This window comes from Myxocyprinus asiaticus, chromosome 15 (genome assembly GCF_019703515.2).
Source record: "Myxocyprinus asiaticus isolate MX2 ecotype Aquarium Trade chromosome 15, UBuf_Myxa_2, whole genome shotgun sequence".
Classification (NCBI taxonomy): domain Eukaryota; kingdom Metazoa; phylum Chordata; class Actinopteri; order Cypriniformes; family Catostomidae; genus Myxocyprinus; species Myxocyprinus asiaticus.
The window spans coordinates 18,388,192-18,414,485 of NC_059358.1; the positions used below are offsets into that span (position 1 = coordinate 18,388,192).

Here is a 26,294-nt window from a genome sequence, read left to right on the forward strand (position 1 = left end):
ATTCTGGCAGGGATTAAAAGCACTGTGGTTTCAATGAGGGTAAAGTACTTCCAAGAGGACACTGAGAATTGAATTTGCCGACAAAAATGAAAGATCTGCTTCAAAGATACAAGTTGCACATCTTGTGTTTATTACTCCAGAAGATAAACATTAAGGATAAAATGTAGAATACACATAATGAAACCAGGGTACAATATGACCTGATCAATAAACTTTTAACACCAGCACGACCATACAGTGTTCCAGAACAAAAAGTTCAAAACTGCGGTATTGTGCTTTCCTGGAATAAGTAAGTTATTACATGATAATTTGAGAAAATCACATCTAATTAATATTACTTTTGATCTTAATCAGAATCAAACAGAATCCAAATGAACAAATTCTGCCTTACAACAGAAATGTGAGGTTTTTCTCTCGTCTGGCTGATTATTTCAAAAGTTTTCAGGGGCAGCAATGTGGAGAAAAGTCAGATATTCAGTAATAACACTGAATAACGGATGAGCGAAAAATGCTCACATTTAGAGCACAAACAGTTTTAGCAACACTTTACACCAAAGTATAATTTACATCATGTGATATTCTTCCAAACAACAAATGTTAAGTGAAAAGAGCAAAACATTCCCTCCTGCTTACTAAGTCTGAAAAAGAAAGAAAACAGATGAAAGTTCTCAACCACTGTCACATTCTTTGTAGAATACATATATCCCTGATACTGTACATATGATACATAACCCATTAATGAATACTCAATTCACCCATCAGAATGGATGAAAAACAAGGCAAACCAACTTTTAATATTCCATACATTTCATTTTGAATGCTTTTGTTGATCTTCTGAAGGTCGAATTACCTCAGTGACACCACTGGAGTGTTGAGCTCCATAAATTTGTGCTAAAACTAGTGATACAGGTCTAACATGAGAGGATCATTTTTGTAAATGGATGTATTCAGTTATAAGTACTTTGTGGGGGAGCTGAAATCTAGTCCCAGGGCCACTGTTCAACAGAGCACCACAATTAATATATAATCAAATCTCTCTCCACTAGATCATTGCAAGTTAGCAACCTAGAAAAAGAGTATCATTTAAACAGTATTGACCTGGGCTGCATTTCCCAAAAGCATTGTAAGCCTAAGTAGATCGTAGAAACCATTGGCACCAATGGTCTCTACAATCAACTTAAGCTTGCAATGCTAGGTAAATTAACCCTATAGAGGTTTCTTTATCCTGGGGTATACAAAAAACATATAAGAGGCTGGGGAGAGAAGCAATGAATGAGTTCGTAAAACATTTTTGAAAAGAGGGTCCCTGCAAATACTGAGGACATGCAACTTTGTATGTAAAGTCTGGCATCAACTCAATCTTTATCTGAAAGTAAAAAGGCAGCATTTTTGAGAAGGCAGCTGACCTCGAGGCAAACGCTCTTCTCTTTTCAATGTTATTTTCATAATTTCTACAAGCTATTAAATTGAAAATAAAAGCAATATTTTAGAAAAAAAACAAAACAAAAAAACATGGAAATTTATTATGGAATATTAAAGAACACAAAAACACCAGAGATAAGAGCCTGGAATGTGCAGGTATAACTGCGTGACTTTAATATATTAACTGAGCATTTATTTAACTGTCTAAATTCACTAAAGACCGACAGTATATTCCCTGTTAATTAAAAAAAAAATGTGATCACAATCTATTACTCCTTTCTCTGTGTTGTTCTTGTAACAAAACAAAACAAAAAATCTGAAAAGCTCAAACAATATCTAAATGGCAGTTGATGGCTATTACAGTGTGTTTTTTCTGTAACTGTTTCCTGTTTCTGTAAACATACCACCTCTCCACCGATCAGCACAATCATACACACATTCATATCACTCTGCCTTCTCTCTTACCACCACATCCTCTTTCTTCACCTCTTTATCTCCTTTACCTTGTTCTCTCCTTTCTTTCTTTTTACCAACTTTCATAATTTGTCCTACTCCTATGCAACCAAATGCAATGATGTGAATTATGAAATATATGGAACTCCAGTAGCTGATGGTGTCGCTGGCCTTCAGGAGAACAAACCCCATACACATATAGTCGTAAGCCCTCATCTTGAGGAACCAGTGGACCCAGTCGAAGATATTCTGGCCTGTGGGATCCAAACGAGCCCTGACAGAGGCCTCCATGGCTGATTCTGCTGCGATGCATAGTGGGATGGTGAGAAATGAGAGGTAGTAACCAGGATGGAGGCCATGCCAGTAAGCGCTGATTAGCATAGTCCATCCAGCCCTGGCAGAAAGAAAAAATGGTCATCAATATTCCCTGTAAACTGCATGCATGCGCATGCAGCCACGTGCTTCTGATGTTGCTCATGAGTAGACAAAAATAAAAAAAATAAAACAAAATACAAATCAGCACAGAAAGACAGAAAGAAATATTTAAGGGAAAAAGGTACTGATTTCTTGAATCAAAGCTAAATGAATGATTAGCGTTTTCAACTGGTGTCCGAATTTTTCAGTACGGAACTGAAGCTGTGAGAAATTCTGTGTCGAAATATGTGCCACTGATTAATACATGAGAAGATTAATTTACAAACAGTACACCAGAGTTTCATAGCGTTCATAGTGGCACATACGAAAACCCACAGAGGTCATGCAATATGTCATGCAATAATTCTTTGGCTTGTTTTTGATCCTTGTTTTTTGAGAAAACAAGCCTGAAAAATAATGTATGGCCTCTACATAACATTCTTTATTATGAACTACATTTTCTTATCATTTCTAATTATTCATTATTATAGTTCATTATTTCTATGGAATATGTAGTAAAATAAATAGTAGTCACTGAAATATTCAAACTAATATATATATATATACGTGTGTATACATATATATACGTGTGTATATATATATATACACACACACACTGATCAGCCACAACATTATAACCACCTGCCTAATATTGTGTAGCTCCCCCTCGTGCCGCAAAAACAGCGCCAACCCGCATCTCAGATTGCTTTTCTTCTCACAACAGTTGTAAAGAGCGGTTATCTGAGTTACTTTGTCAGTTCGTACCAGTCTAGCCATTCTCTGCTGACCTCTCTCATCAACAAGGCATTTCCGTCCACAGAACTGACACTCACTGGATGGTTTTTGTTTTTGGCACCATTCTGAGTAAATTCTAGAGACTGTTGTGTGTGAAAATCCCAGGAGGTCAGCAGCTACAGAAATACACAAACCAGCCCATCTGGCACCAACAATCATCTATGCCATTATCTAATCAGCCAATCATGTGGCAGCAGTGCAGTGCATACAATCATGCAGATATGGGTCAGAAGCTTCAGTTAATGTTCACATCAACCATTAGAATGGGGAAAAAATGTGATCTTAGTGATTTGGAGCATGGCATGATTGTTGGTGCCATTATATCAAACACAGTTGAAAGCTTTTTGGTTCATTAAATAACGTTTATCATTGTCTTTGTGTTTGTTTTTGAGTCGCCACAGTATGCAATAGACTGGCATGTCTTAAGGTCAATATTAGGTAAAAAATGGCAAAAAAGAAACAGCTTTCTCTAGAAACTCGTCAGGCAATCATTGTTTTGAGGAACGAAGGCTGTACAATGCTTGAAATTGCCAAAAAACTGAAGATTTCATCCAAAGGTGTACAATACAGTCTTCAAAAGACAAAGGACAACTGGCTCTAACAAGGACAGAAAGAGATGTGGAAGGCCAGATGTACAACTAAACTACATCAGCGTCTCTAGTTTGAGAAATAGATGCCTCACATGTCCTTAGCCGACAGCTTCATTGAATTCTACCCACTCAACACCAGTTTCATGTACAACAGTAAAGAGAAGACTCAGGGGTGCAGGCCTTATGGGAAGAATTGCAAAGAAAAAGCCACTTTTGAAACAGAAAAACAAAAAGAAAAGGTTAGAGTGGGCAAAGAAACACAGACATTGGACAACAGATAATTGGAAAAGAGTGTTATGGATCTTAACCCCATTGAGCTTTTGTGGGATCAGCTAGACTGTAAGGTGTGTGAGAAGTGCCCAACAAGACAGCCACATCTATGGCAAGTGCTACAGGAAGTGTGGGGTGAAATGTCATCTGAGCATCTGGACAAAGTGACAGCTAGAGTGCCAAGGATCTGCAAAGCTGTCATTGCTGCATGTGGAGGATTTTTTGATGAGAACTCTTTGAAGTAGTTTTTGAAAAAAAAAATCAAATTGTAATAGTAATTTTTCATGTTATTAATGTCCTGACTATACATTGTGATCAGTTGAATGCCACTTTGGTAATAAAAGTACCAATTTCTTTCCATAAGAGTAAAATCTGTACATTATTCCAAACTTTTGGCCACCAGTATATATATATACAGGTGCATCTTAATAAATTAGAATGTCGTGGAAAAGTTCATTTATTTCAGTAATTCAACTCAAATTGTGAAACTTGTGTATTAAATAAATTCAATGCACACAGACTGAAGTAGTTTAAGTCTTTGGTTCTTTTAATTGTGATGATTTTGGCTCACATTTAACAAAAACCCACCAATTCACTATCTCAAAAAATCAGAATATGGTGACATGCCAATCAGCTAATCAACTCAAAACACCTGCAAAGGTTTCCTGAGCCTTCAAAATGGTCTCTCAGTTTGGTTCACTAGGCTGCACAATCATGGGGAAGACTGCTGATCTGACAGTTGTCCAGAAGACAATCATTGACACCCTTCACAAGGAGGGTAAGCCACAAACATTCATTGCCAAAGAAGCTGGCTGTTCACAGAGTGCTGTATCCAAGCATGTTAACAGAAAGTTGAGTGGAAGGAAAAAGTGTGGAAGAAAAAGATGCACAACCAACCGAGAGAACCGCAGCCTTATGAGGATTGTCAAGCAAAATCGATTCAAGAATTTGGGTGAACTTCACAAGGAATGGACTGAGGCTGGGGTCAAGGCATCAAGAGCCACCACACACAGACATGTCAAGGAATTTGGCTACAGTTGTCGTATTCCTCTTGTTAAGCCACTCCTGAACCACAGACAACGTCAGAGGCGTCTTACCTGGGCTAAGGAGAAGAACTGGACTGTTGCCCAGTGGTCCAAAGTCCTCTTTTCAGATGAGAGCAAGTTTTGTATTTCATTTGGAAACCAAGGTCCTAGAGTCTGGAGGAAGGGTGGAGAAGCTCATAGCCCAAGTTGCTTGAAGTCCAGTGTTAAGTTTCCACAGTCTGTGATGATTTGGGGTGCAATGTCATCTGCTGGTGTTGGTCCATTGTGTTTTTTGAAAACCAAAGTCACTGCACCCTTTTACCAAGAAATTTTGGAGCACTTCATGCTTCCTTCTGCTGACCAGCTTTTTAAAGATGCTGATTTCATTTTCCAGCAGGATTTGGCACCTGCCCACACTGCCAAAAGCACCAAAAGTTGGTTAAATGACACCAATGGTGTTGGTGTGCTTGACTGGCCAGCAAACTCACCAGACCTGAACCCCATAGAGAATCTATGGGGTATTGTCAAGAGGAAAATGAGAAACAAGAGACCAAAAAATGCAGATGAGCTGAAGGCCACTGTCAAAGAAACCTGGGCTTCCATACCACCTCGGCAGTGCCACAAACTGATCACCTCCATGCCACACCGAATTGAGGCAGTAATTAAAGCAAAAGGAGCCCCTACCAAGTATTGAGTACATATACAGTAAATGAACATACTTTCCAGAAGGCCAACAATTCACTAAAAATGTTTTTTTTTATTGGTCTTATGATGTATTCTGTTTAGATAGTGAATTGGTGGGTTTTTGTTAAATGTGAGCCAAAATCATCACAATTAAAAGAACAAAAGACTTAAACTACTTCAGTCTGTGTGCATTGAATTTATTTAATACACGAGTTTCACAATTTGAGTTGAATTACTGAAATAAATGAACTTTTCCATGACATTCTAATTTATTGAGATGCACCTGTATATATAGCCATCCATTTTGCAAATTAAATTAGAAAATTAAATTTCTTTTTCTTAGCAAGAACAAAAATGTTAGGAAACATTGATGGTCAGTAGTTAGTGATGGTCACTGCAACAATCAAAATTACATTTTGATGGTAATGTAGTTTAAATATGTATTTGTGTGTTACCTGAGAGCATATGTTTTGAAAGGGGCGTTGGGGTAGATGTAGTGATGAAGCCACCACTGCACAGTCATGTTCCAGTACCGCATGCCGTGTCGCACCTTCACGCAGAAATCTGTGTTATAACAATCAATGTTCTGGATCGTCTTAAAATCATACTCCACGACTGAGTCTGGATCAGGGCTAAAACATAAACAACATTTCATCGACATTACCAAATATGAACAAACCTCAAGTGATTTCACAACTTCCTGTAGATGGTCTGGCGTCTTAATATCATGTAGGTACCCGCTGAAACAATATTTACTTTTTTATCATGAACACTGTTTGCACAAATCATTTGCCAGCTATTATTCAATAACAATATAATGTTAAACTAAATAATTATTCAATAATAATAATGAAATCGTAATATTCACAAAGGTCTGGTCAAACTGCAAAAGCACATTACAGTTTTTCTCAATTGTTTTGGCTCAATTCTTGAATGAGAACTATTCTTTTTTTCAAAACATTGAGTTCAAATCTCTGAACAATTAGATTCTTGTTCACACCAGATTTGATTTTCTTATTAAATTAAGCAATTGCATGTGTTTTGGCACATGTGTGGCACAATTGTCTACAATTTTCACAATAACTAAATGCACATGGCTTGCTGATCAAAAATTCAAACAAAAATTTAATTTGTATATAACAAACATTTCCATGGTTGACTGCCATGGTGAAAAAACATCTAAACATTTTGATCAGTACGGCTCACACAATGACAAAAAAAACATTTCATTTTGGTGGCTTTGGCAAATTTACTGATACAATAACTAGGTTTTGAAGCATGAATTAAATGTTTTGGGTGAGTTACTAAATTTAGCAGACATGCAATAGAGTTGTGATGTCCCATAAAACAGTTGTGACAATTGCACTTACAGTTTATAGAATGTTAAGACTGTTTCAAAAAATGAGCCAAAGCGATTGAGAAAAACTGTAAAAAGGTATCAGGCAAATAAAGTTATACACCCTACCTATATTTCACAGTTGGCCCTCCCCCAGGTTTGGACAGCGCCCCCTGGGGGTAACAGCCTAGACCTGCACTGATGCATCCTGCCTCGGCGCCACACCACGCTGAGTAGAAACGCATCCGGAATACAAAGAATATTGCCACCATGTAGAAAAACCTGAAACATAAAACCACTATTACAGAGATACAATGTGATAAGACAGAGGATGTGAGTAATAACTGTATGTTTTGCAAAAGTCTATATCTGAAATCTGTGTTCTGCCTGCACCACTTTGATTACAAACACAATGGGACCAAGTCGCTTTATATGCAAATGATCAGAATAAGGTTTGATTTAAGGAATAGTTCACCCAAAAAAGAATATTCTGTTATTGTTTACTCACCCTCATGTCGATCCAGTTTGACTTTTTTTTCCCCAGTGGAACGCAAAGGGTGAATTTTTTAAGAATATCCTGGCCGCTGTTTTCCAAATAATGAAAGTGTTAGATATGGATTATTTTTGTGTTTAAGTGTCCGATAACCGATATGCATAACCAATTTTTAATTCTTGTTTTATTTCTGTTTTTAGGCACAAAACAAATTATTTATCACTAACCTCTGAAGGTGAACTGTTTTACAAAACTGCCGGTTATATAATGCACAAAGTAATATTGTGTCCACAAAGAGTTTGTAACAAGTTTTAGTTGCAATATCCACTTATGCAAAGCCCTTCACTTAATTAATTTTTGATTAAGATTTAAAGTATTTTGTGCTTAACTTTATTGGTAAACGTGAATTAAAGAAAACGAAAACCGATTAAATGAAAAAGTGTGAATATCGGTCAAAAATATCAGTCAAACCGATTATCGGTCTATCTTGTGCTTTTATGTCTTTTTCGAAGCTTAAAAGCCTCAGTCCCATTCATTAAAACAATTCTGCCTTAGGGCTTCATACAAGAAAGAAAGTCATGTGGGTTTGGAACAATATCTCCTGTGGCCTTTACATTTAGACTCTAGACTGGACATTTAGACTTTAGAAACTGTATTTATAATTTCCTCAAGGAAACCAACCTATAAAAATAGTTGTGCTCCAAGAATTCTTCTGTACGGACATAGGACAAGGGAAAGACAGAATTGACTGCTAGGAAGAGAGCTCCGTAAACAGGCACCATCTTCAGCCTCTGAAGGCAGGCCTCTTTACCCGGCAGAGACAAGGGACAGGACTGCTGCAACCAGTCTACAAAAGTCTGATAACGGAAGAAGGGACCTGTGGTGCCGGCAAAAGTGGGCGGGGGAAAGAATGGAAAATGTTGGAATGAAAAAGTGAAGAGTGTATAGTCATAGTTATGAATGAAGAAATGTTGGAAGATGGGCAATTTATGAGATATCACATGACAATGAAATCAAATGGAGTGTAGACATGAAATTGAATGGAATATTGGAATGGAATGGAACATTAAAAGGGAAAATGTGCCACATTTGAGTATGATGAAATTGAAGCAAGTGGACAAATAATGGCAAAAGAGGAGAAATAATGAACACAATCAGTTATAAAAAGAAAATGGACTCACACATTACTGAACTAGTAGCAGGGAGAAACAGATAAAAACAAGTTAGCAAACATTCAAAACAGTTTGGAAGATATGAATAGACTCAGCATTCCCACACATTCAAATCAACAGAGTCATGCAAAATACCTGTCATTATGCCCACATAGCAGTAGCTATATGATATTGTGTCATACAGTGAGGGCTCATGGGACAGTCCTCCAACCACTGGGGACTTGGAGAAGGTGCTCACTTCCTGTTTTTTATCCAAGTGATAACTTTGAACCTCATTGGCTAAACTGACCATCTGTGTATTTAAAACAACAGCAATTCAACAATTATCATATTAAGAGACTAAACCTTGTAATAAAGCAGTGGTTCTCAACTGGCAGGTTGCGACCCAAACATAGGCTGCAGCATTTTTGGAGAAGGTTGTGGTCAACAGGGGGAAAAATACTTATATATATATATATATATATATATATATATATATATATATTCAGGTCTCTCCAGAGATGTTTGATTGGGATCAAGTCCGGATTCTGGCTGGGCCACTCAAGGACATTCACAGATTTGTCCCCAAGCCACTCTTGCATTGTCTTGGCTGTATGCTTAGGGTCATTGTCCCGTTGGAAGGTGAACCTTCGGCCCAGTCTGAGGTCCTGAGCACTCTGGACCAGGTTTTCATTAAGGATATCTTTGTATTTGCTGCATTCAGCTTTCCTTTAACCCTGACCAGTCCCTGCCGCAGAAAAACACACTCACAGCATGATGCTACCACCACCATGTTTCACTGCTGGGATGGTATTGCACAGGTGATGAGCGTTGCCTGGTTTCCTCCAGACATGACGCTTGGAATTGAGGCCAAACAGTTCAATCTTCGTTTCATCAGACCAGAGAATCTTGTTTCTCACAGTCTGAGAGTACTTTAGGTGCTTTTTTAAAATTCCAACCGGGCTTTCATGGGTCTTGCACTGAGGAGAGGCTTCCATCTGGCCACTCTGCCATAAAGCCCAGATCGTTGGATTGTTGTAGTGATGGTTGTCCTTCTGCAAGTTTCTCCCATCTCCACACATGATCTCTGGAGCTCATCCAGAGTGACCATCGGGCTCTTGGTAACCTCTCTTACCAAGGCCCTTCTCCCCCGATTGCTCAGTTTGGCCAGGCGGCCAGCACTAGCAGGAGTCCTGGTTGTTCCAAACTTCTTCCATTTAAGAAGTATGGAGGCCACTGTGCTCTTGGGAACCTTAAATGCAGCCGAAATTTTTTGTTGCCTTCCCCAGATCTGTACCTCGACACAATCCTATCACTGAGCTCTGCAGGCAGTTCCTTTGACCTCATGGCTTGGTTATTACTCTGATATGCATTTTCAGCTGAGAGACCTTATACAGTGCTGTGAATAAGTATTTACCACCTTTAGCAGCAACAACTGCAACCAAAAGCTTCTGATAACTGGAGAGCAGTCTTTCACAAAGCTGTGGTGGAATTTTGGCCCACTCTTCTTAGCAGAACTGCTTTAATTCAGCCACATTGGAGGGTTTGAGCATGAACTGCCCATTTTAGGTCCTGCCACTGCATTGGGTTCAAGTCAGGACTTTGACTAGGCCACTCCAAAACTTTAATTTAGCTTCTTTTGAGCCATTCAGAAGTGGACTTACTCCTATGCTTTAGATCATTGTCTTCATGCATAATCCAGTTGCATTTGAGCTTCAACTCATGGACAGATGACCGGATGTTCTCCTTTAGGATTTTCTGGTAGAGAGCAGAATTCATGTTTCCCTCAATTATTGCAATTCACCCTGGCCCAGAAGCAGCAAAGCATCCCCACACCATCACACTACCACCACCATGCTTGACCGTAGGAATGATGTTCTTTTTGTGGAATTCTGTTTGATTTACGCCAGATGTAACGGGACCCCTGTCTTCCAAACTGTTCCACTTTTGACTAATCAGTCCACAGAACATTCTCCCAAAAGGTTTGAGGATCATCAAGGTGTGTTTTGGCAAAATTCAGATGAGCCTTAATGTTCTTCTGGGTTAGCAGTGGTTTTTGCCACTTTTGATGTAAGAGAGACCTGCAGTTCCTTGGATATTGTCCTTGGCTTTTTTGTGACTTCCTGGATAAATCGTCGCTGTGCTCTTGGAGGAATTTTGGAAGGTCTGCAACTTATGGGAAGGTTCACTCCTGTGCCAAGTTTTCTTCTTTTGGAGATAATGGCTCTCACTGTGGTTCTTTAGAGTCCAGGAGCCTTTGAAATAGCTTTGTAACCCTTCCTAGACTGATGTTTTTCAATCACCTTTTTCCTCCTCATTTCTGGAATTTCTTTCAACTTTGGCATAGTGTGCTACTGGGTGAGACCTTTTAGTCAACTTCATGCTGCTGAAAAATTTCGATTTAGGTGTTGATTTGATTGAACAGGGCTGACAGTAATCAGGCCTGGGTGTGTCCAGTCCAGCTGAACCCCATTATGAATGCAGTTTCATAGATTTGGGTATTTAGTAACTAAGGGGGCAAATACTTTTTCGACAAAGGCCCAGTTGGTATTGGATAACATTTTTGCTTCGATAAATAACATTATCATTTAAAAACTGTATTTTGTGTTTGCCTTTGTTTTATGTTAGATTTTGTTTGAATTTTTGAAACAATTTAGTATGAGATTTACACAAAAACAGAAGACATCAGGCAAATACTTTTTCACAGCACTGTATAGACAGATGTGTGTCTTTCCAAATCATGTCCAATCAATTTTATTTGCCACAGGTGGACTCCAATGAAAGTGTATAAACATCTCAAAGATGATCCAGAGAAATGGGATGCACCTGAGCTAAATTTCAAGTGTCATAGCAAAGGGTCTGAATACTTATGTAGATAGTTTTTGCAACATCATCAAAAATCTGGTTTTTGCTTTGTCATTATGAGGTATGGAGTGTTGACTGATGTGAAAAAAATAATAATTTAAAGCATTTTAGCATAAGGCTAATAGGGTCATCAAATTATGTCTAATTATGTCAACTGGTCCTGGAGCAAAACCAGTTGAGAACTACTGGAATAAGGTGTGTAATTTCATTGTGCTTTACCTTTAAAGTTAAAAGAAGCTGAATAGCATTGGCAAATGGTGTTGGCTGAGGGAGGCCAAACCAGGTAACCATACGAAAAAAGAGGAGGTAAAGAAATGTCCAGCCCAAAGACAAAGAGGGGGCACTCCTAAATACAGACAAGACAAACCCAAGGGTTAAAGTGAAAGAACTTTATAAATGTATGCCTCCCCTTAATTCCACAAATAAAAGATTTGCATAGATGTAATTCAATTGGGGAATACTGTCAGATATATAAAGCAAAACAAGATGTTTGTGCACAGAATGCCGTAGCTCACAAAAGAGATGTCTAATATTAATATGAAATGTACATGACAGCTACATGTCATACTCACTTCCAGTTGATCTTTATAATTAGCCATGTTCCTAACACTGTACAAAGAGAGTGTAAAGTGTGGATCCCACAGGTTGCTATGGTGATGATCAAACCAGTAAGCAATGCTGCCCCCTGCTTGACTGGAGGACCTGGTAAATCAGGCACAACAATTATCAGGTGCTGGTTTAATTGTGCTTTGTTTGTTTTTTAAAGTTTTTTTAACCAACAGTGTGCTGACATTTTTATTTTATTTTACAGTTGTATTATTGGTCAGCATCTGCATTAACAACAGTTTGGATTTTCATGCTTTTAATGGTTTGTTCTTTGATATACAAGACATTTTAATCAAAGTTTGAATTGAGTCAGAGCTCTTGAGGGTCCCCTTATACCGATCCTTTTACTGATGCTGGTAGGCACGAAAGCATGAGACTGTCTACCCCGTTTGAACTGAATAATTACGTCAGACGCAAGCACAACTCCCCAAGAATCCCTACATGAATCCCAGAATATTTCAATATACTGATTAAAATGAGTAATTTTTAGATTTTATTGAGTAAGACAAGAGTAAGATGTTAGACTTAATAATAGACTATCATTTTTAGAATTTAAATACTGGTCACCGTGGCTGAGATGCATAGTGTATTGTAGAGTTATAAATAAGATGTAGCTCATTTTTATACATCAACATACAGTATATGCCTTGAATTATTTTCTGTTATCACTTTTGTTTATCAGCATGGCTTGCATATTTAAAGATATTGAGGGAGTGTCACGTGCACAGCATAAACAGACAAAGATATTTCTCCACATAGAATCCATGTAATAACTTTAAAACTTTTTAATCATGAGCTTACATGTAGTGTTAGGTAAATACTGGCAAAAAATTTACATATTAACTGTGTGCATATTAATTAACCTCTAGCGACGGTTTAGTTCTAAGAAAAAGATTATTTAATATTAGTAATTTAGGTCTAACAACAATCAAATAAGAATTATATTTTACCATTATTAAGAGGTACAGTATCAGTCTCACTCATTCACCATCTGTGGCACAATCCGGTATGTTGAGAATTTTCAGATGTAAAAAAATCTGGTTTGGATTATTTGTAAAAAATAAATGGCACAAATAATGGACAATGTCACATTGTGTCACCGCAAACATAAAAAAAATAATAACATATATATATTATGTTTCTTGTATTCTAGTTTTGATGAAACACCAGGGGAACCCCCAAGTTACGTTATTTTGGCCTTATTGGAGGTCCCTTAAACCTTTTGGGGTTAAAATCCCCTCGACTGCCCCCCCCCCCCCAATTCAAACACTGATTTTAATATGTAGACTCTACCAGTAGAACATGAAAAAAGGACATGATCAGACTTACTTAGGCAGCGGAAAAGGAATCCTACAGGTACTGATGCAGCAAGGATTCCTAAGTAGACTAATTCATCTGGTGACATCTTTCTGTTTACTAAAATAAGAAAGCACAACAATTCTCACACTGTTTATATTAGGGCTGCACCTAACGATTATTATTTTTATCGATTAATCTAACGACTAATGTGCCGATTATTCTAAAGATTTTTTATAATTATTACTTGATTAATATAACAATTAATTAACCCAAAATAAATATAAAAAAAAACTTGTCTTATTAATATTTCAAGATTTTATTAAATCATCTTCTCTTAAACACAAACAAATGTACAAGAAACAAAGTGTGCACTGCAGGGCATTATTCTGCCAAAAATAGCCCTGTTTTAACTGGTAATCTCCGTTTTACAGTCCAACATAAAATCTCTCCAAAATACAAGTAAGAACTTGTTCAATTCAAGTAAAAGGAAAGTGCAATCTACATTTAGCAATCCAACAACAAAATAAATGAAACAAATGTAAAATACAAGTCACTTTTAGGAGGAATACCAACCTCGAGTTTAGCAGTCCAGCGTAAAATCATTTTACAGTAAAATTAGTGCAATTTGAGTAACACTTAATTGTTTTTCTAACAGGAATAATTAAAACTTGTGCATTCTTAATACCTGATCAGAAAAATAGGGTTCAAAACAGTGTTACTATGAATGCAAACTTTAATACAGTGAAAAAGACACTCTATTAGAATAACATAAATATATATAAATAACAATTTCCAACATTCTTTTGAATGTCCATGTACTAAAATAAAATATTTGATGCCATGAGTGTACCTTCATTAACTATTACTATTATTTTGAATGGCCATGGAAAATGAAGCAATGTGATAATTTCACCTGGTCGCAAAAAGTAGTCCGTTAATTTACCTGATGAACTTTCACCTTTTGCTGAACCTGTATGCTTCACAGAGCTAATGTGTGCTTCTAAATCACTTGCACCTTTATTAGCAACTGACACATAAGTGCCAGATTTACATGTCATACATTCTGCTTCCCATGGATCTCGACCTGGATGAAAGCATGGGAATTTTTTGTGCAAAACTTCTGTAAATTTGCACTTTCGTTTGGGCACTGTTTCCACTCAGCTGTCATTTGCTGCTACTGTCAAGCAACTGTTTGATGCCGAACACAACAGCGCGTCGCGGAGAGATAGACAGGCAGGAATTTGGCCAATAGTTGCTGCAAGCCTCTTATAATCGACCAATTGGTGTGCGAGAAGGCAGGACTTACAAAGAGGGGTTAAAGCAATGCAAATATACGTGCGCACACAATGAAGTATTAGACCAGATGCACATCATAATGCAACTAAAGCCAATCTCGGATATTTTCTCCTGCTTTCTCAATGCCTTTCGCTACTCTTGAGCTCTCTATTTCTTTGGCTGTTGCTCATTGCTGCTCATCTCACTCGTCAGAAAAGTCCGCATATGCAATCCTGCTATTTCAGTCACTTTACTATCACCAATGGTGTGGAAAGGACAAGCTGATGTCTGCACTCTCACAGAAGCAGATATCTCATGTAACCATCCTGCAACAGCAACAGATAGTTGTGGTTATAGTTATAGCGATTGATTTATTCTAAATTAATAGTTTAAGACTATTTAATACTTAGTATTTATTGATTAAATAAATGGAGGACAAGATGCATAGCGATGCATCGAGAATCATTATGTAATCTAATTGTTACCCTTTGAATCAAATCGAATCGTGAAGCCAATGAAGATCCACACCACTATTACTTTCATTGCATTTTTTTGAAAGTGAATGGTGACTGAGACCAAACATTCTGCCTAACATCTACTTTTGTGTTCCACATAAGTAAGTCTGTGAAAGTCATACAGGTTTGAAACAACATGAGTGTGAGTAAAGGAACAAAAAATTTTTTTGGTGAACTATCTTTTTAATCCATTAAATCTGCTATTATTTAACCATTTTGTCAATCTTAGACTGGGGTATCATTACTAAAATGAGTCTATGAGATCTTGATGTAGTAGGTATATGCTTATAGTGTATTCAACTGTTGCTTACATTAAAGTATATTTATATCTCAGAATCAGAATGAGCTTTATTGCCAAGTGTGCTCACGTACACAAGGAATTTTTTTTGGTGATAGGAGAAACAAGTAAGCAAGTGCACACAGAACATTACAGTGAGACACAGAATATAAAACAAGGTTTCCTCACTCTGCAGACGTCCAGGTCTTGGAGGGTGGGCAGGGGGGCACCAATAATCCTCTCAGCAGTCCTGACTGTCCGTTGTAGTTTCCTTCTGTCTGATTTGGTGGCTGAACCAAACCAGACAGTTATAGATGTACACAGGACAGACTCAATGAAGGCTAAGTAGAACTTCCTCAGCAGCTCCAATGGCAGGTTGAACTTCCTCAGCTGACAACGTCTGCTAAGCCTTCTTCACAATGGAGTCTATGTTGGTGTCCCACTTCAGGTTCTTTGAGATGGTAGAGCCCAGGAACCTGAATGACTCCACTGCTGCCACAGTGCTGTTCAGCATGGTGGGGGTAGATTTCTCCTGAAGTCCACTACCATTCTCCACTCTTTTAAGCGTGTTCAGCTCAAGGTTGTTGTGACAGCACCAGACAGCCAGCTGTTCAACCTCCCATCTGTATGCAGACTTCACACCATCGCGGATTAGGCCAATGACCATGGGGACGTCTGCGAACTTCAGGAGCTTGACAGAGGGGTCCTTAGCAGTGCAGTCATTCGCATACAGGGAGAAGAGCAGTGGAGGAAGAATGTATCCCTGAGGAGCACCAGTGCTAATCGTGAGGGTCCCGGATGTGATTTTCCCCAGTCTCACTAGCTGCTGCCTATCTGTCACAAAGCTACTGATCCATGACAGACTGTGGTTGGCACAGAGAGCTGGGTCAGTTTGGTTGAGAGAAGATCAGGCATAATGGTAATGAAGGCTGATCTGAAGTCCACAAATAGGATCCTTGCACAAGTCCCAGGTCTGTTGAGGTGTTGCAGGATATAATGCAGTCCCATGTTGACAGCATCATCCACATACCTGTTTGATCACTAAGCAAACTGAAGGGGGTCTAACATGGGTCCAGTTATGTCCTTCAGGTAGGCCAAAACTACTCTCTCAAATGATTTCATGACCACAGAAGTGAGAGCGACAGGTCTGTAGTCATTAAGTCCTGTAATTTTGGGTTTCTTGGGGACCGGAATGATGGTGGAGCGTTTGAAGCAGCAGGGAACTTCACACTGCTCCAGTGATCTGTTAAAAATCTGTGTGAAGATGGGGGCCAGTTGGTCAGTGCAGACTTTCAGACAGGCAGGTGAGACACCGTCTGGGCCTGAAGCTTTCCTAGTCTTTTGTTTCTGGAAGACCTGGCACACATCCTCCTCACAGACCATAAGTGCAGGTTGAGTATCAGGAGGGGGGTGGACGGGGGTTCCAGAAGGTGTTGGTGTGTGTGTAAAGTGAAGATCAGAGCAGGGGAGGGGTGCGAGACTGAGCTTTTCAAACCTGCAGTAAAACACATTTAGTTCATCAGCCATTTGTTGATTCTCTACAGAGCGAGGGGGAGGTGTCATATACTTGGTAATGCTTTTCAGGCCTTTCCACACAGATGTAGGATCGTTGGCTGAAAACTGGTTTTTCAGCTTTTCAGAGTAGCTTCTTTTAGCCACACTGATTTCCTTAGTCAGTGTGTTTCTGGCCTGGTTGTACAATATTTTATCCCCAATTCTGTAAGCATCCTCTTTGGCATGATGAAGCTGTCTGAGTTTTCCTGTAAACCATGGTCTCTCTTAATGTAAGCTATGATTGAACATCAGGGCTGAAACGATTAGTCGGCGTTATCAACAACAATAAAAAATTGTCAACAAACAATTTAGTTGTCGAACAGTCGTTTGATCTCATTTAACGTAACATGAGATCACATTAAACTCTAATGATGACGCACGAGAGCAGCACTGCAGTTCGCGCCCGACTGAGGAAGAACATCTTTGTTACGTACGTAACCTCGGTTCCCTGAGATGAAGGAAACGAGACATTGCGTTTGCTAACGCATATGGGAGTGTCCTTCCACATGACAGATGAAACCTCTCTACAATAACGCCAATATTCTAATATTGGCTATGGTGTTTGAGTCCTGCCCTTTTAGGTGCAAAGCTGTTCGCTATAAAAGCAGGCATGCAAACACCATTCCTCAGAATTTTCTGACTGAGGGACAAGGACATTGCTTGCACCTCAAAAGAACTCTGAGTCTTGTTGTGCGGCCAGCATTCGCAATGTCTCATTCCCTTCATCTCAGGGAACCAAGGTTACGTACGTAACCGAGACGTTCCCTTATGACTCAGTACACTTGACATTGCGTTTGCTAATGCATGTGGGGAACAGAATCCCATCAAGGCGCACTACACGACATAATCTTCCAGAGAGGAAACATGACACCACAGTCCTGTGGGACGGCGACCGACATGAGTATGCTGCAAGTGAGTGACCCTCATATTGGGCCAGGAGGAGAGCACTCAGAATGAATATATGAACTATAGTCATATAGCATGAATTAACCCATTCACGAACCCAGTCGTGAAGGGATTTATTTATAATGAAAGTGCTTGTGACTTTATGGTAAATTACAATGGCCTGAATACAGGCGGTTGTGTAAAATGATGGGGAGCCCGTACTTAAAGGGAGGGGCATAAGTATATGTTTGGCAAATGAAATAGCAAGCGCTCTAAACAGAGAGGACTTGTGAGGAGAGAGACGTTACGTCTAGGTTGTAAAACCTTGCGAATGTGTTTTGAGAACACCATCCTGCTGCAAAACATATGTCTTGTAAAGACACATTGTTAATCCATGCCTATGAGGAGGCCATGCCTCTAGTTAAGCGTGCATTAACACCAATTGGGCAAATCTTACCCTGCGACTTGTAAGCCAGGGTTATCGCATCAACGATCCAGTGAGAAAGTCTTTGCTTGGATTTGGACATTTCTTTCGTGCATCCTCCATAGCACACAAAGAGCTGATCAGACAGTTTGAACTGGTGGGTGCGCTCAACGTATGCGTGTAGCGCCCGCACAGGGCATAACAAATGCAAGTACTGTTCCTCATTCGAATTAAATGGAGGAGGGAAGAAGGCTTGAAGGTGAACCACATGCGCTCTGAAGGGCGTGGTTAGAACCTCAGGCACATAGCCTTTTCTGGGTTTGACAGTGACTTTGAAAGACTGGGGCCAAACTCCATGACATGAATTGTCGTTAGTGCATGTAAGTCACTGACCCATTTTACTGAGTCAAAAGGCTTTAAGGAGGGCCCTGCGAGTGCTTTTAGGACCAAATTAGGTCCCAAGTCGGGACTGTAGCCGGCCGAGGTAGATTTAATCATCTTGCTGCTCTAAGGAACTTTATGGTTAAATCATGTTTGCCTATAGTGGCGCCGGCTTCAGGTGCGTGATATGCAGATATAGTCGCCACATAAACTTTGAGCATTGACGGAGTGAGTCCTGCATCTAATCACTCTTGAAGAAATATGAGAATTTCATGTATGGGGCAGTTTACTGGGCCATGTGAAAGACACCAATCAGTGAACACATTCCATTTTAGCGCATAGATGCATCTCGTGGACGGTGTTCATGACTGAATGTGTTAGTTCTGGCGCATTTAGCACGCTCCGTTTCAAAGGCCACACATCTTCGCAGCTCTGGCTGGGGATCCCAAACCATGCCTTGTGTTTGAGAGAAAAGATCTTTCTTCAGCGGTATTTCCCATGGAAACTCATCCAGTATTTCTACCATCTCCAGAAACCAGGGCTGATTGGGCCATTTCGGCACAATTAACAGAACTGTTTCCATGTCCACTCGGACTTTGCTTATGACAGAATGAAGGAGGCGCACCGGGGGAAGCGCATACTTGCGTTTCACCAGCCATACATGGGCCAGCGTGACATAGTGACATATATACACCACTACTGTTGTGTTGTCAGAATGAATCAAAATGTGGTGATTCACAATATCGTAATGAAAAGCTCTCAAAACTAGAAAGACAGCCAGTAGCTCTATACAGTTGACATGTCACGGCCTTTTCGCACCTGTTTTCAGGTGTTGAAAGTCGGGCGTCCATTACACACTGCACCCCAACCTGTGTTGTATGCATTTGTGGTCAGCACTTTCTGAAACTTGACGCAGCATAACACCTTGTTGGTATAATGCTGGCGCTGTCCATGGTGCTAGAGCAGCCAGACAGTGGCGAGTTACCGCTATGCTTTTGTTTATAATGTGTTTTTTCAGTTTGAACTGAAACAGACGCGAAGAATGGTCCGGACGCGCTCGTTCATGAGGCGCACATGCATGAATTCCTAAAAAAGGATATTTACTGGCTGGGGAAAAGTGTGCTTTTCGCCAAGTTGACATTAGACCAGATTTTCTATATGGCAAAGCAGCAATATCTCTGTGTTCACTCAGTAGTGCCTCTGATTGGCTAGTAATAACCAATCGCTGAAGTAATTCAAAACACACACACACCGTTCATATTCAATGGGGCGAGCGCCGCATCAATACATTTTGTGAACGTGCGGGGAGCCAGAGACAGACTGAAATGAAGGACTTTAAATTGATACGCAGTTCCCTTGAATGCGAATCTAAAAAGCTGCCTGTAACGCGGTGCAATTGGTACATAAAGTACGCGTCCTTCAGATCTATTGACGCAAATCAGTCCAGAGGACGGATGTGTGATAAGATCTGTTTCTGAGTTACCATTTTGAATGGGTGTATCATGAGCGTGCGATTCAATCGTCTCAGAACTAGAATGGGCCGAAGCCCGCCATCTTTCTACAGAACGAGGAAATAATGGCTGTAAATCCCACTGGGTGTGTCGCAGTCTGTACACACAACACCGGCATATCGTGTGGTCGGACCACAGATTGTGCTCGATCATTGTAAACACCAGTTCTGACACGCCTGTGAGGACTTGCCACGCATTTGCGCAATGGGACAGCAGGCTTATTAATTCATATGAAACAACCTCTATCACGTTCTTTGCGAGAAGACTGTGTATTTCGGCTTGTAACACCGGCGCATTTTCGGACGAAACCATGGAAGGCAGAACACCATTGAAACAGGGCGGCCAACGTGCAAATTGGATCATATAATCATGTTTGATAATTTTTTTGCACCCAGTTGGAATGCCAGTAAGAGCCTGCCGTGCATCCGCGTAATGGGACAGAGGGCAATTTGGTATGTTCATAACATGATATAATGCGCCGTTCACCATTGGGAAGCAGTTGCGCATAATGTGAGGCTTTGAAGAGAGAAAACTCTTTATTGAAAAAGTGTGAGCGTCTCGTGCATGTGCAACGAGCGCTGTAATATTTTTGCAATCTTTGTAATTCATTACAAGATATAATGCACTGCTCACCATTGGGAAGTGGCTGTGCATAATGAGTGGGAAAGCCCTTATTGAAAAAGTGTGAGTGTCTCATGCGAGGGCGGTACTCTTTTTACAACCTTTTTATGTTCATACATGATATAATGCGCCGCTCACCATTGGGAAGCGGTTGTGCATAATGTGCAAACTTTATTGCATGTGATTAATGTGAGACACAGAAAACAACATATTAAACATCATTTTAAACAACAATATTCCTTTCCCGACAAACAGCAGTGGGGAAGAGGTGAACAGTATTGTGTGTTAGGAGCGCTTTGCTGCATGGGGGGGGGGGTTTCCCGTCAGCGCAGGGCTTGCGCTGGGGTGGCAGCCTTCGTTTGGGCCGCAGCTTGCGTGGCTTTCCCAGTGGCGACATTTGGCAGTGCTGAGGCAGCTGGTGTGGGTTTTTTAGCTGGGCACTGGACTGAGACAGAGCGGGAGTGAGCTGGTTGTGATGAAATACTGTTCAGTTTTGGCCTAAAATGTCTCATAGCCTGTGAGTGTTGCTGAGTTGCGACATAGCGCTCAGCAATTCTATTCACAGAGCCTCCGAAAAGGCCGGCTAGAGACACCGGAGCATCAAATAGAGCGGCATTTCCCGCGTCACGCATTTCCGTGAGGGTCAGCCAGATATGTGACGATCAAAAAAACACCAGGTTGCTCATTGACTTGCCAATGGCTTATGCAGTGACTTTCGTGGCTCGCAGCGCTAAGTCCTTAGCACTGTGGAGCTCTTTGAACGTTTCTGGATCGTAGCCTTGCTCGTCCATTTGTTTGAAGAGCTTAGCTTGGAAAACTTGGAGCACCGTCATCGTGTGGAGTGCTGAACCAGTTTGGCCTGCTGCTAAGTATGCTCTTCCAGTCAGTGCAGACTTTAGCTGACATGGCTTAGAAAGATGAACGGGGTGTGAGTTCCATGCCCTGCTACTCGCCGGGCAGAGATTAACCGCTACTACCTCTTTCAGGGGGGTAGTTGGGCATAACCGTTTTCTTCCCTGTGTAATCGCTGCGCGGGCGAGCTGAATAGGGCGTGCACCAGGATTTTGACTGTTCGTTATGAACTTCAGGGAAGAACGGGACAGATCTATGGGACGTGGTCGCTTGACGGTGTCCAGACTGCAGCAACCATTCATCAAGGCGAGATTGTCTAGTGGTCTCCTCCAGAGGAACCTACACATCGAGCTCTTCGACTGCTCTTGAAAGGATGCGAAGCATCTCCTTGTCAGTGGCACGTACATGCTCCTCGCCCTCGCTGGGGAAGGGGTGGTAGTGTCATCCACTGACCACTCGCCTGATGCAGTGAGAGGCATGACATCGTCATTATCCCCAGCGTCAGAACCACCGAACGAGACGAGGATGTGCGCTCCTACGGAGGGTCGGAGCTCGTCACGCACATAATGTATCGGCATAAACACATTACATGGAGATTGAGGGGCTCGCGGAGCGTGTGCCACATGAGGACCACCTCAAATTAATCCTGCTTGACCTCTGTGTGTACGTGTATATATATATATATATATATATATATATATATATATATATATATATATATATATATATATATATATATATAATACATACACACACACACAACTCCTGCCGAAGCGCTGCGGGGAAACAGGATGCTGAAGCGGCCTGTTCAACAGCAAAGCGTCAAGCGGCGAGGCAGAGTGATGATGGTCGGAACACTGCAGAGGAGAGGAGAGTCTTCTCGGTGACGTGAAGATCCCGCCGCTGACTCGTGTAGTCGATGGCGAAGCAGTAGAGGTCTTCTAGACAAGAGATGAAAATCTTGAAGTTAGAAAATTCTGAGGAATGGTGTTTGCATGCCTGCTTTTATAGCAAACAGCTTCACGCCTAAAAGGGCAGGACTCAAACACCATAGCCAATATTAGAATATTGGCGTTATTGTAGAGAAGTTTCACTAGGTCGTGTGGAAGGACACTCCCATATGTGTTAGCAAATGCAATGTCAAGTGTACTGAGTTGTAAAGGAACACACAGCTCACAGTTCACAGTTCAGATGCACTCTAAACTTTCCAAACAGCTTCAGGTGATGTAGATCGCAAAATATGAGGGAATTATAATGCAAAAATACCAAATAAGTAAATACAGAAATACTCTCGTTGTGGAGCCGGATCTGCTGCTCTGCTGAAGCAAAACTTTCGAGTCAAGCATCTTTAAACGAAACACCCCGGCGTTACATCTTAAATGCAGTTATATTTAATACGTTATACTTCTATTAAAGTTCAAATAATACGGAAGCAGATCGTGTAAATAACTACAAACTCCGAAACTGGCATTTCTCTGTGCGGTCAGCGCCTCTTCTATGAGTTGCGCGAATGTCCCGATCTAAGTGGGGGAGGTTGAAACTGCATCTGGCTGAGGCACACTCTGTTGCGGGGACACTCATCCCTCGAGCGTGCATGCTTAATGCAACTAGATTATAACGTGACGGCTCGCGACTTACTGAATCATAATATATGTCACTGTGCATTTCTTATCGTGAAGAAATTGGCAATACGCAGCTTTATTAATAAGAGAGAGTTTTTTTGGGTTTTTTTTTTTAGCGTTAAAGATGGATTGAAGTAAATAAAAAAGTGAGAGACGGTAGTCTTCGCCCCATTACACATGGCAACAAAATACGTTTTTGATTTGTTTTTGTTTTGGCTTGTTTCCCAATATAAATATCTAAAACTCCTTTAAAACAACGTACATTTTCTTTAGCAGCTATACTGCACAAGAAAAAAAATTATCTGAGACTGCTGAATATAATATTACAAATACAAATATTTTAAAATATCTAAAAATCCTTTAAAAAATAAAAAGATGCATTCACCTGAGAAGCAGCATATAAGATATTTAGACTTGCTTTTAGAGAATAATCTTGAATATAAGTATATTTTGTCTTTACTGCACTTGCAGAAGTATAACCAAGTAAAAAAAAAAAATACACTTATATACAAAATACGCTTATATTTTAAGATGCATTCTCTTAAAGCAAGTCTAAATATCTTATATGTTGCTTCTCAAGTAAATGTATCTTGTTTTAAGGATTTTTAGACTATTTTAAATGGAAAACAAGACAAAAACACTTGCTAACAATAGGATTTTTTGCAGTGATTTTTTTACTGAATTAAACTAAATAAAAAGTATTTTTTCCCTTTAATTCAGTGAATGTCATTTAGAGATTTAGATTTTAAAAATACGATTTTGTCCTCTTTAATTCTAGTAAGCACGTTTAATGCAACCTTTTAAGTCGGTGCACAAGCTGAATAATAGTTTATGAGCTAATGATTAATCGTTGCAATAATCGCCGAATAGTCAAACAATCTTACTAATAATCGCTAGATTAATTGATTATCAAAATAATCGTTAGTTGCAGCCCTGTAATATATATATATATATATATATATATATATATATATATATATATATATATATATATACACAACACACACACATATACATACACACACACACACACACACACACACACACACACACACACACACACACACACACACACACACACACACACATATCCTTTCAATGAGCAGAAACATTTCCAGATTTCCAGATTGTCATGACATAACAGCACCAGGCAGGTCTGATCTCATAAAATTACTTCCAGGCACCAGTCATTTAACAACACGTATATCTCACACAAGTTATCTTAACCCAACAACAACATTAAACTGTATTCATATAACTGAGATTTGAAAATTAATCTGAATCACACTGATATTTAGCTTTGTAGAGCATCTGGGCACTGACTGGCCTTGCAGATAAACAGATTGACAATGGCAGAGTGGGACATACTTCCACAACAACCACAGCAATACTTACGACAGGGAGGTATAAAGGTGTGTAATCAACGACAAATTATTTTGACAGTTATTTCAGACAATCCCAATTAACAGCCCGCAAACTGGCGTGTTCTCTCCTCATTCACTACTTCCTACTACCGCATATGTTTAGAGTCCGATATTTGGGTTGCCAGATATTCGTAACCACAGAAAACAATGTTTTTATGTGAGCAATACAACCACAAAACACGGTGTTTCTCATTCCAATCGTGACAACTTACAACCCCTAGTTTATTATGGCAAACATTTTACGTTTCTGAACTTGTCCTGAGTAAAGAATGATGCAGTCAAACGTGTATCTCTGGCAACCTCCTGTACAGATTACCGGCACTTCTAAGTGCTCAGTCGCTAGGGGGCAGACCGCATTGAGGAGCTCAGAAATTCATCGCCTCAAACTCAAAAATTGATTGATTCAGTTATTCAAATCCATTGACTCTGAAACATTCAACTGGATGCAGTCCGCGTCCACTCAAAAGATTGGTTGGACGAATAAACAAACAAGCAAACGAGAGCTGTCAATCACTTTCTCCATTGAACCATACTTTTCATTTTCTCCACTGAGACTACAACATTCACAGGTAGCTAAGGTAGAAATAAAATCTTAAAGGGATAGTTCATCAAAAATTTTAATTCCCTAATCATTTACTCACCCTCATGCCATCCCATATGTGTATGACTTTCTGTCTTCTGCTGAACATAAACAAAGGTTTTTAGAAGAATATCTCAGCTTTGTAGGTCCATACAATGCAAGTGAACGGTGACCAACATTTTTCAGCTCCAGAAAGCATAAAAGTAATCCATACAACTCCAGTGGTTAAATCCATGTCAGAAGTGATATGATAGGTGGGCGAGAAGAAGATCAATATTTAAGTCCTTTTTACTAAAAAAAAAAATCTCCTCCCTGCCAAGTAGGTGGCAATATGCATGACGAATGTGAATCGCCAAAAACAAAAGAAGAATATGAAAGTAAAAGTGAACGTGGAGATTGATAGTAAAAAAAGTACTTAAATATTTATCTGTTTCTCATCCACACTTATCATTTCGCTTCTGAATATATGGATTTAACCACTGAAGTCGTATGGATTACTTTTATGCTGACTTTATATGTTGTTGTTTTTTTGGAGATTCAAAGTTCTAGCCACCACTCACTTGCATTGAACGGACCAACAAAGCTGAGATATTCTTCTAAAAATCTTTGTCAGTGATCAGCAGAAGAAAGAATGGCATACCATTCCATTACCATACCATAACCATGGCTGGTTAGAGGGTGAGTAAATGATGAGAGAATCTTCATTTTTGGGTGAACAATTCATTTAAGACAATCACATGCTATGGGTATCTCACAGAAAGGTCTGTTTCTGGCTTTTCTTCATGTGTTAGGGGCCGTTCACACCGAACCCGTTTGTCAAGTTACAACATACTGTGTCTCGAGACACCTGCGTCCTGTTTCTTTCGTTGCGCTGCATCTAGCTTTTTTAGCGCAAGCACGAGTTCGGTCTGAAGGGTTCATTTTGAGAAAAGACAGATTTTGTGGACTCTGAATCTGTTTGTTAAGCAAG

General features: G+C 39.8%; 1 protein-coding gene across 3 annotated transcripts; it reads right to left on the reverse strand.

Moving 5' to 3' along the window:
* Positions 1-109: 109 nt before the first annotated feature.
* Positions 110-24,841, reverse strand: LOC127453315 (lysophospholipid acyltransferase 7-like). Of its 3 annotated transcripts, none has more exons than XM_051719639.1 (9): positions 24,716-24,841; positions 13,434-13,520; positions 12,071-12,200; positions 11,718-11,844; positions 8,790-8,946; positions 8,164-8,359; positions 7,119-7,271; positions 6,109-6,285; positions 110-2,269 (listed from the first exon to the last, which is right to left on the reverse strand). In XM_051719639.1, the coding sequence occupies exons 2-9, from the start codon at positions 13,507-13,509 to the stop codon at positions 1,867-1,869; spliced, it is 1,419 nt and encodes a 472-aa protein (XP_051575599.1). In that variant the 5' UTR covers positions 13,510-13,520; positions 24,716-24,841; the 3' UTR covers positions 110-1,866. The 3 variants fall into 3 exon arrangements, with proteins under 3 accessions (XP_051575599.1, XP_051575600.1, XP_051575598.1); XM_051719640.1 differs by lacking the exon at positions 24,716-24,841 and adding an exon at positions 15,660-15,792 and having other exon boundaries at positions 110-2,177; XM_051719638.1 differs by lacking the exon at positions 24,716-24,841 and adding an exon at positions 15,660-15,792.
* Between the last annotated feature and the right edge of the window lie 1,453 nt (positions 24,842-26,294).

Excerpts from the sequence above, each read along its gene's own strand:
- LOC127453315 (XM_051719639.1), bottom strand. The coding sequence starts at position 13,509 with ATGTCACCAGATGAATTAGTCTACTTAGGAATCCTTGCTGCATCAGTA. Across the intron at positions 12,201-13,433 it reads ATTCCTTTTCCGCTGCCTAA|GTCCTCCAGTCAAGCAGGGG; the intron begins GTAAGTCTGATC and ends CTGATTTACCAG. Across the intron at positions 11,845-12,070 it reads ATTATAAAGATCAACTGGAA|GAGTGCCCCCTCTTTGTCTT; the intron begins GTGAGTATGACA and ends GTCTGTATTTAG.